Source organism: Dendroctonus ponderosae, unplaced genomic scaffold, assembly GCF_020466585.1.
Source record: "Dendroctonus ponderosae isolate FM_Combo_2020 unplaced genomic scaffold, Dpon_F_20191213v2 Dpon_F_20191213_3, whole genome shotgun sequence".
Taxonomy (NCBI): domain Eukaryota; kingdom Metazoa; phylum Arthropoda; class Insecta; order Coleoptera; family Curculionidae; genus Dendroctonus; species Dendroctonus ponderosae.
This window is the reverse complement of record NW_026018508.1, coordinates 13,697,864-13,706,998: the sequence shown is the minus strand read 5'-3', so window position 1 is coordinate 13,706,998 and position 9,135 is coordinate 13,697,864. Positions and strand designations below refer to the sequence as shown.

Genomic DNA, 9,135 nt, shown 5'->3' with positions numbered 1-9,135 from the left:
ATTAGCAAAAAAGCCAGCAATTTGTTATGTGACTAAATAAGTGAAATTAATCGTACCATTCAACTCAGTCTCGTTCCAAGTTGCGAAATTATTCTTTTCCAAATCCTCCAGGCACCTCAAGCAAAAACTGTGCAAACAGGGCAAAACTCTGGGTTCGAAATACGGATTTTTGCACAAAGGACACCTAAATTTTGCTTCTTCAATAGGCGACCCAATCGCGGGTTTTCCACGTGGACTTTGTAGCGATCTTTTGGTGTTTAGGGGACTTGATCTTAAATTTAGAGCAATTTTGGTCGTTAATTTTCGCAGCCAACCCTATGAGTTTGAGGCTTTACTTTGATCTTTCGTGCCAGATTTTACTTGTGTCCACAGATTTTCGTTTGCTGGAAAAAACGACTTCTTGACTTTGTCGTCGTCTTGCAAAACTTCCAAAGATGTACGATATTCTATCAATATCCATTATTATACCTGATAAAAAATTATATAATGATTAATAATTGCATATTGCTTGTCATTCTAATGAACTTTTTTATGGCAATTTCAATATGTTATTTACATATATTTTGTAACAAACCTTGCAGATAAATCAAAAAAATCTGGTGGACGCCTATTTTGGGTTTTAAAACATTGAAAACTTTAAAATAATAGACATTCTATACATAATGATGATTAGGTCGGTTTGTTTTCATCAAACGCCAAGCAAAGCACTTACAAAATGAGCTTCAAATACCTAAACTTTTATGAACACATAAAAATTTTATAACATTTCTAATAGATTTGCCTTGAATTTGGAACCTGAATTTTCCAAATATTAATGTTGGATTCGTTTTTCAATCCAGCTTAATGAATCAAAATCATAAATTAAAATAATCATCGGTTGCTAAAAATGTTTCTTTCAGAATAAGTCACACCAGGCAACATATTTTTAGGCGGTGGTAATGATTTATGTTACTTTTAGGAAATGTGTTCAATAAAAAAAGGTGGTTTGTACCTTTTAATAATGCGTGGAAATACGCTTATACGAATAGAAACAAATACTTTAAAAAAATGTACAGACTTACCAAAACGACTAATTTTTCTTATCACCGAGCACAATACTGAAATATTCTATTTATTTCTTGATAAATGAATCATGAATGTTTTAAAGGGAACTGGAGTAATTTTACGACTCTTCCCGCCGCGACGCTATTTGCAACGTGCGCCGCTTGACAAATGCTGCACTGTTTGTGTTTATTTTTACATTCACACTCTATACTGGGTGTAGAAATACAATTTATTGACGAACTGGTAAAAGCGATGCGTTAGCAACCTTGTGGAAACACGATAGTTTCCTTTCCAGCGAGTTTCCTAAGCCTAAGGCCGGTTGATGGACACAAAAATTGATCATTTTTACTTTTATTATTCAGAAACGAAGTTTACAATGTTGGGGTTCTTCTATACCAAAATCTAGCGCGGAAATCATCAGAACAAGTCAAGAATGCAGCCTGACTGGGCGAATGGGCGATCAGTCTAACTGCTCCATTATGCCCTAAAGACATCAGTTGCTTCCTGGATGCATTCCTGGAATTCCAAGCGCATAGGGATGTGGTCGCTTCGTCAGGGAATAGCACATAGTCTTCAGTATGATTAAACACTGCTTGAGCCTCATATTCCTGTTTCCCAGTTGTGCCTATTAGAGACGATTTCATAAAAACACTATATTGAAGATTGAATTATTTGCTTCATTACCTGCTCCAGTGTAGGCAATCAGGCACCGACTGGTCGAGAGTTCCCACAGCTTACATATTGAATTTTTTCCAGACGATAGCAGATATTTGCCGTTGCGTGAAAAAGACACTGAGCATACTTCAAAACCATCATGAGCTTTTACAAAGGTATTAACACATCTACAAATTATATACAGTATTTCAGTCAACAACATTTTGCTGATCTCTCATGCAGTTACTGCGCTAAATTATATGTTTAAAATGATTGAAGTTAAAATGTTTGCCACAAAATTTACTCACCTATTTGAAACTCCATCCCATATCTTGACGGTTCCATCCTTGCTGCAACTGGCGAAGCACTTTGCATCAGGAGACCATTTAAGATAAGTGACTGTTTGAGTGTGTTGTTGATTGGGAAAAGGGCAGACATAACATTGCAGAGTATTCACATCATACATTCGGATTACTGGATGGGTTGTAGCAACGATTAAGTGATCTCCACTGGGGTGAAATGAGAACCATTTAACCGGTTCAGCTTCCTAAACATTCAAAATAGGAAGCGATCAAAAGCGATTTCAAAAAATTATGCTGATTATTCGAAAAAAAGATGTTCTAAATGAGTTTGAACAGTGTAAAAAGTCTGCTTTATTACCGATATGGTTTTGAATGCCTTCTTCACACTGGCCTTAGATATATCAAACAACTTGATGCTGTGGTCTTTCGATCCTGAACAGAGTATTGTTTCCTTTGGGTGAAATTCTAGGCAGGTGACTTCCTCCATATGGTCATACAATGTTCTAGAAAATAGTCTGTAATAAATTTCCTGCTTACTATTAGAAAAACTAGCAAACCTGATAACTGGGTGTCCTTGTTGCTCAATGGCCCTGGATGGGTCCAATTCATCAGGGGCTGATTTCGCCAACATTCTGTCTACATCTAGGATTTTGATGCTGGCATCCACACTTCCAGTTGCAATTAGTTGCCCGTCTGCAGAGAAGCAACCAGCCCTGCAGTTACCCTTATGTGAAGTAACGTAAGCCGTTTCATAAAGCGCTGGTTCTGGCGCAAGTGTGCTAGAGTCCGTTTCAAATTCCAAATCTATACAAAATACATTAGTGCAACAATTTTTTTGTCTTTAATTTGCCTTTAAACAGTCGTAAAATGTCCAAAACACGTTCTATTCTACAAATGTTTTTGCCAATGAGCAAATCAGTGTTTTGTCATAACTAACAGAATGTGGATTAATGTGGGGCCAATTTTACAGGCAAACGTACCAAGCCCTGGTCCAATGGTATTATTTCCGATTCCAATAGTTGGCGGTCTGCTTTTCCTGTCGGGTTCATGTTCCAACCCAGCTAATGTTATCCTAAATAACCTGTCGCTTGGAGCACAGGCAGGCTCTGCTTGCACTGCTTGAGCCAGACTTTGTCCAAGCTGCTGATGGCCATCATAAAACAGCTGGCTGCAATGCAGAATTCATTTCATGCAGAAAATGTATACGGGAAATAAGAATCATAGTGAGTTTGAAATTTTTTGAACTAGCTACCTTATGATCAGTCTGTACAAAAATTCTCGACTTTTAATCAGATTGTTCGGATCTGGGTCGTCTTCGCTTAGAAACATGTTGCTAGAGTTGGTCATTTTATTAAATATCCTGGAAGGAAAAACTAATCAGAGTTTCTGTTCTGTTGATCTGCTATTGATGTTGACAACGCTTTTAAACAAACCATTATCAAGGTTAGATATATAAAACTTCTTCTCTCATCATCTAACATGTTAATGTCAATTTTCCCCCAATTGTTTGAATACATTTTCAATTTTGTATTAGGCTAATTAGATGCTACTAGACCTAGAATTCGAAAATTAATACCTAATAATTGTTTATAAATACTAATTTTAATTGTGCCCTCCTTATTATTAATTTTTTTTTAAAAGACCCCACCGTGCCAAATCGAGACCCTAATTACGTCTCTGACAAGTATAATTAGTCGCACCCCGTCCTAACCATAGCCACATTTTTTTACGTCAACCCCAGCAGTAAATTATTATGATATGAACAATTCTTTTAATTAGATTTAGGAAAATGTTCCATTCTCTTGCATGCCTTCGCTGCTAATAACGCTCAGTAACTGATGACCGAAAGTGATTTATTATCAGGATACTGCTTTACTACCAAAATGCATTTAACCCCATTGGTAAGTCTTGCCTCTAAGTAAACACTGATAGTTCTAAGTAATATTGAACGTATTTTTAGAACTTAAGATTGGCAGTTTTACTTCTGCTTTGCATACATGGAAGTTTCCAATTTTACGTGCCAGGAATGGCGCCAGCCGATTTCCAGAAGGGAGATATAATTGAAGTTAAGGCAGTTAAAATGACCAGTATTCTTACACAGTTGCCCTATGAGTATTACTCGCTTCCCTTCTGCTTACCGAAAGGAGGCGCCAGTGCGATTCATTACAAGTCTGAAAATTTGGGCGAAGTACTTAGAGGCGATCGAATTGTTAACACTCCATATTTGGTGAAAATGGCCACATCCAATCAGTGCTCCTTGTTGTGCCATTCTCCTGAAAGCCCCATGCATTGGAGTGTTGGAGAATCCCAAATGGTTGTGGATAGAATTCAGCATGAGTATTTCGTTCACCTGTAAGAACATCAATGACTGGAGGTTTTAATTCAAACCATAAATCCTCATCCATTTCAGATTAGTGGACAATCTTCCAGCTGCAACACTCCGAAAGAACGACGAGAATGAATATGAGCATGGCTATAGATTAGGGAACACTGTAGGAGATAGAAGCATAATCAATAATCACCTCAAATTCAAGCTATACTATCACCAACCCCAACCGTAAGGGTTGCAATAATGCGATCTATTGGCATTAACGCTGCCATTTTCAGGGATGTTTATCGCGTAGTAGGATTTGGCCTAACAGCCAAATCAGTTGCGATGGATCAAGTGAAATTTGATGGGAAAAGCTGCAGCTTTCCAGAAGACGCCAAGCCCCAAGTGGTCGATCCCACAACAGGCACAAAACTGTTCTTTACCTATGAAGTGGAATGGGAAGAATCCACCGTCAGTTGGGCTTCCAGATGGGACACCTATTTGGCAATGACCGATGCAGAAATTCATTGGTTTTCCATCGTCAATTCCATTGTGATTATATTCTTCTTATCAGGTAAATCGCGAATAGCTCAAATCGCAGAGACATAGAAAATGCCACAAACATGATGTGGCTGCAAAATCTGTTTCAAAATTGTTATGGGGGCCTGTTGAAAATATTCCACGTTCTATTGAAAGTGGAATATTTTCCGTAAACATTTCACTGTTGTGTAGATATTTAGTACAATGCTTAAGCTGTTGAATTGTAGGTATTTTGACTATGATTATGGTGAGAACTCTAAGAAAGGACATTGCAAAGTACAATGCGGATGAGTTCTTTGATGATGCCGTTGAAGAAACTGGATGGAAGTTGGTGCATGGGGATGTTTTCAGACCGCCGAGAAACTCACGGTTATTTGCTGCACTTGTGGGGTCTGGCGTACAAATCTTCTTGATGGCATTGCCAACATTATGTAAGCCAGCAATAATCTAAGCAAGTTGTGTCGAGTTTCTCCAATTAATCTTTCTGACTAGTCTTTGCCATGTTGGGAATATTGTCGCCAGCTTCCAGAGGAGCGCTAACAAATGCAGCGATAATATTTTACTTAATCAACGGAGCGGTAGCTGGATATATGTCGGCAAGACTTTACAAGACCATGAAGGGAAGAGAATGGAAAAAGGCCGCATTTTTAACTGCCGTTCTCTACCCTGCTGTACTGGCTGTATCATGTTTTGTGCTTAACTTCTTCATATGGGGTACATGCTTTTTTTAAATTAACTTTCAGCGTTTTATGGCATTTGCGTTTTCAGGCAAAGCGAGCAGTGGAGCAGTGCCTTTCTCCACAATGATTTCCTTGCTATTAATGTGGGTGTTTATTTCACTTCCTCTGGTATATTTAGGATACTATTTCGGATATCGCAAACAGCCTTACCAGCACCCCGTAAGAACCAATCAAATTCCGCGCCAAGTTCCTGATCAGCGTTGGTGTCTGAATCCGATTTTATGGTGAGAATCATGCACGAACGATTTTTAAATTTCTCTATCAAGGACTTTTGTGTTTCAGTACCTTGATTGCGGGCATTCTGCCATTTGGTGCAGTATTCATTGAACTGTTCTTTATATTCACGGCGATCTGGCAGAACCAATTTTATTATCTTTTTGGGTTCCTGTTCTTGGTGTTTATCATACTGGTCATTTCCTGCTCACAAATATCGATTGTAATGGTTTATTTCCAACTTTGTGGCGAGGTAAGTGATAATTTATTGTACTTTCACATACATACTCTTTTATCAGAAAAAATCGCGTTTATTTGGAAATGTCTTGGACTTAGCAAGTGTTTTTTTTTCTATAATAGGACTACCACTGGTGGTGGAGAAGCTTTATGGTCTCCGGCGGATCAGCCTTTTACATTCTCGTTTACTCCTTTTTCTATTTTATGACAAAGCTGGAAATCACCGAATTTATCCCTACGCTTCTCTACATCGGTTACACCGGTTTGATGGTATTTACTTTTTGGTTGTTAACCGGCACCATTGGCTATTATGCAGCATATTTGTTTATTAAGAGAATTTATGCTGCAGTCAAGATCGATTAAGCAGGCCACGAACAATAACGATTGAAACGATTACCGCACCTTTGCATGAATAACTGTGTTAATAAATTTGCTGTTTAAATAGCGAATTTGGATTATTGTACATTTAATGTTAACGTGAAATCTTGAAAATGTTTTTGAACATATTCAGTAATAATATTAAATCGTGAAAACCGCGCAAAAGTGATTAGGTGCTACGATAAAGACACATCCAGGCGGATTTTACTGAAACGGGAAAATTTGCATCTGCAGCATAAAGGCAGCAAACGGATCCAGTTAGAGAAATAGGGAAACACTTCGCAGGTTTATCTTTTAATAAATATAGATTTAGCTATTGAATTCATTCTATTAAATGGAATCATTCAGATGAAACATGTACATACGATTTATTTATAATAAGCATTATACTTACACTGTAAGATTATTATTTAAAAACGAAATTTAGTATAAAATGATAATTAATACACGTTTGATGAACTATTAGGGTGGGTTTAGGAATTTAAGTTTTCGTACAGTGCGTTGTAAACGCGAATAACACAAAATAAAATTATAACTTTGCTGTAATTAATTATTTTTTACCCACACAAATGTTTAAAACATTCACTTGTGTTTTGGTTGGGCATACGAACAAAATTTTTACTACTTTGTCAAAAATTAAGGTCGACAAAGTAGTAAAATTCGCTTACTTTATTACTTTTGCTGACTAGTTTTCAGCTTTTGCATAATTTTGGTTGCATTTGAATTATTAATACTAAATCGACTTGCTTACCCATCAAAGTTAAAGTAACAAAATGCCGCAACAGTTCAGTCTTTAAGAGGTTTTGTCCTTCGCAGCACTACCTCGTTTTTTCCTTATTTGAATCAAAGACATAATAACAGGAATCATCACAGGCAGAAACAGCGGAATGTAGATGGCATACCTGAAAATGAGTGAACATTATACGACTGATTAACACACATACATCATACACACTTTTGGTCATCTGGGAAGTACAAAAGGGCCAACAGGGAAGGATGAGCAAAAGCTTCTTCGGAATTTTTAAAAGCCAACTTCGCATACTGCAAAGCACCCTCTTTGTCACCAGTTGCCAGTAGAGTTTCAGCCTCCTGCACACTGTGTAATGCTAAATTAATTTGACTCGCTACCTGGTCACTTATCACAATGCTATTTATTTCTGAGAGCAATTGAGCCAGGGATTTCAAAGTTCTCTTGGAAGATTCCAGCATTTCTTCAATTTTTTTCAGTTTAAATTCCGTCAACACAGCCTCGGAGGTGTTGTTTAAATGGAACAACTCTAATAACATTTGATGAAAATTCAATGCAATCTCCTTCGAATCAGCTGCAAAGTGGCCCGAATTGCAGGAGGACTCATCCAGATTGACCAGATAAATTCCGCCCCATCTGGGACTCACAAAAGCGTTTGTTGGCGATATGTTGTTATCAGAGTCGGCAATATGCAACGGTGCGGTGTGGCAATGCGGAAAATACACAATCAAATTGATGGTTGGTCTTGGCGATGCATGAGACCACAATTTGGTTTCTAATGGGGTGATAACATGGGGCAGCTGGTTTTTCAGTATGAGATTAAAATCCATTACCATTCTGGGTATCGCCGCTAATTCGATTAAGTACAACCACTGCGATTTGACTACAAACTCTGAAATCGGTGATAACTTTTTAAGCAAGTCCTGCAAGAGTGTCTCAATTTCTGATCCATCAGCCTGGATCTTAATTGACTCTGGGTCTGGGTGAACGAACGTTATAAGTATGTCATATTCGAGGCTTAAAGGTATACCAAAGTCACTGGCTTTGGTAGCTTTGATTCGGAGCTCATCAATATCCTCGAGTGGCAAGGGAGCCCTATAAACCCTCGTTGTATACCACCAGATGGGAATTCCCAGCAGCACTAGAACTATGAAGTACGACAGTATACTCAAGGTTCGGAATTTGCGCTCAGAATCATCTAAAAAGCAATTTGAATTCTGAAACAGCGGATGCGAGAAAGGAGTGTCTTATTAACGTTACCTTCGACGAGTTTGGCATCTTTTGCAAGAGCACTTTTCTTTGAATCCTGGACTTTCTTTGGGGCAGTTTTATGGCTCATTGTTAATTGTACAGTATTTTTTATTCAACTTTTACTTAAAGCTTCCAAATGTTGTTTGGGTTACCAAATTTGAGGTTAACTAACTGTTGACAAACTGTTTCAACTGATTTTGGAACGTCAACTGGGGGGCACATAGGATGACTCAGGATCTCATGAGGGGCATATAGACAGTTTTTCGCTTTATCAATATTTTTTTTATAGACAATATATTATTTATATACAGTTTATTTCACTTTGTATCTGGCGGATTTCGGCGTTCTTTTTAATTTTCCCCTAAAGTACACTTAAACAAAGTACATTCAAAAAGAAAAAATGCGGATGATCGATAGAATCAGGCTAGAAAACATTTACAAAATGTAATAAAATATGTTGTTGCCAGACTGCACAAAATGGTTATAAATAAAGGGAATAGTATACTTTCGTGTGTGCTGTAAGTTTGGGTTAGCGCAAACTTAATTAATTAATTAATTTAATCAGCTCCTCGGATTCGAAATGAAAATGTGCGTTCAAAAATTTGTAAAATTAATTTAATATTTTTTTTACAAACTTCTTTTTGGGTATTTCGCCTCAAAAATGTTTGTCTTTAAAAAAGACAGAATTTCCTCACGTTTTTTATTACAGATTGATAA

General features: G+C 37.4%; 4 protein-coding genes and 1 long non-coding RNA gene across 5 annotated transcripts in view; 2 read left to right on the top strand and 3 right to left on the bottom strand.

The window, feature by feature from the left end:
• Positions 1 to 1,361, bottom strand: part of LOC109537295 (tripartite motif-containing protein 45) — an 8,595-nt gene extending 7,234 nt beyond the window's left edge. Inside the window, exons 1-3 of the mRNA XM_019903930.2 lie at positions 1,062 to 1,361; positions 336 to 468; positions 57 to 271 (exon numbers count right to left, since the gene is read on the bottom strand). Of these exons, the coding sequence (XP_019759489.2) occupies positions 57 to 271; positions 336 to 460 (340 nt within the window). The 5' untranslated portion in view covers positions 461 to 468; positions 1,062 to 1,361. The remainder of the gene's footprint in view (positions 1 to 56; positions 272 to 335; positions 469 to 1,061) is intronic.
• The window catches only part of LOC125504019, a 4,885-nt gene extending 3,173 nt beyond the window's left edge, over positions 1 to 1,712 (top strand). Inside the window, exon 2 of the long non-coding RNA XR_007281259.1 lies at positions 1,407 to 1,712. This is a non-coding gene — a long non-coding RNA (uncharacterized LOC125504019). The remainder of the gene's footprint in view (positions 1 to 1,406) is intronic.
• On the bottom strand, positions 1,380 to 3,458 carry LOC109537296 (cleavage stimulation factor subunit 1). Its single transcript, XM_019903931.2, has 7 exons — positions 3,253 to 3,458; positions 2,981 to 3,168; positions 2,558 to 2,804; positions 2,359 to 2,503; positions 2,007 to 2,245; positions 1,729 to 1,886; positions 1,380 to 1,669 (listed from the first exon to the last, which is right to left on the bottom strand). The coding sequence occupies exons 1-7, from the start codon at positions 3,345 to 3,347 to the stop codon at positions 1,416 to 1,418; spliced, it is 1,326 nt and encodes a 441-aa protein (XP_019759490.1). The 5' UTR covers positions 3,348 to 3,458; the 3' UTR covers positions 1,380 to 1,415.
• A 230-nt stretch (positions 3,459 to 3,688) lies between these two features.
• LOC109537298 (transmembrane 9 superfamily member 4) lies at positions 3,689 to 6,965 on the top strand. Its single transcript, XM_019903934.2, has 9 exons — positions 3,689 to 3,901; positions 3,961 to 4,352; positions 4,411 to 4,557; positions 4,608 to 4,885; positions 5,079 to 5,282; positions 5,344 to 5,565; positions 5,620 to 5,815; positions 5,874 to 6,057; positions 6,165 to 6,965. Exons 1-9 carry the CDS (start codon positions 3,839 to 3,841, stop codon positions 6,402 to 6,404), a joined length of 1,926 nt encoding a protein of 641 aa, XP_019759493.1. The 5' UTR covers positions 3,689 to 3,838; the 3' UTR covers positions 6,405 to 6,965.
• On the bottom strand, positions 6,728 to 8,926 carry LOC109537299 (GPI transamidase component PIG-S). Its single transcript, XM_019903935.2, has 3 exons — positions 8,428 to 8,926; positions 7,375 to 8,365; positions 6,728 to 7,321 (listed from the first exon to the last, which is right to left on the bottom strand). Exons 1-3 carry the CDS (start codon positions 8,504 to 8,506, stop codon positions 7,213 to 7,215), a joined length of 1,179 nt encoding a protein of 392 aa, XP_019759494.1. The 5' UTR covers positions 8,507 to 8,926; the 3' UTR covers positions 6,728 to 7,212.
• Between the last annotated feature and the right edge of the window lie 209 nt (positions 8,927 to 9,135).

Bases quoted from the DNA above. Each gene is read 5' to 3' on its own strand.
- LOC109537296 (XM_019903931.2), bottom strand. From the start codon at position 3,347: ATGACCAACTCTAGCAACATGTTTCTAAGCGAAGACGACCCAGATCCG. The intron at 2,805-2,980 runs GTACGTTTGCCT...TATTTTGTATAG, and splicing joins TACCATTGGACCAGGGCTTG to ATTTGGAATTTGAAACGGAC. The intron at 1,670-1,728 runs GTAATGAAGCAA...CGTCTCTAATAG, and splicing joins GATTGCCTACACTGGAGCAG to GCACAACTGGGAAACAGGAA.
- LOC109537299 (XM_019903935.2), bottom strand. From the start codon at position 8,506: ATGAGCCATAAAACTGCCCCAAAGAAAGTCCAGGATTCAAAGAAAAGT. The intron at 8,366-8,427 runs GTAACGTTAATA...ATTGCTTTTTAG, and splicing joins AGATGCCAAACTCGTCGAAG to ATGATTCTGAGCGCAAATTC. The intron at 7,322-7,374 runs GTGTGTATGATG...ACTCATTTTCAG, and splicing joins TACTTCCCAGATGACCAAAA to GTATGCCATCTACATTCCGC.
- LOC109537298 (XM_019903934.2), top strand. From the start codon at position 3,839: ATGACCGAAAGTGATTTATTATCAGGATACTGCTTTACTACCAAAATG. The intron at 3,902-3,960 runs GTAAGTCTTGCC...ACGTATTTTTAG, and splicing joins AAATGCATTTAACCCCATTG to AACTTAAGATTGGCAGTTTT. The intron at 4,886-5,078 runs GTAAATCGCGAA...GTTGAATTGTAG, and splicing joins GATTATATTCTTCTTATCAG to GTATTTTGACTATGATTATG.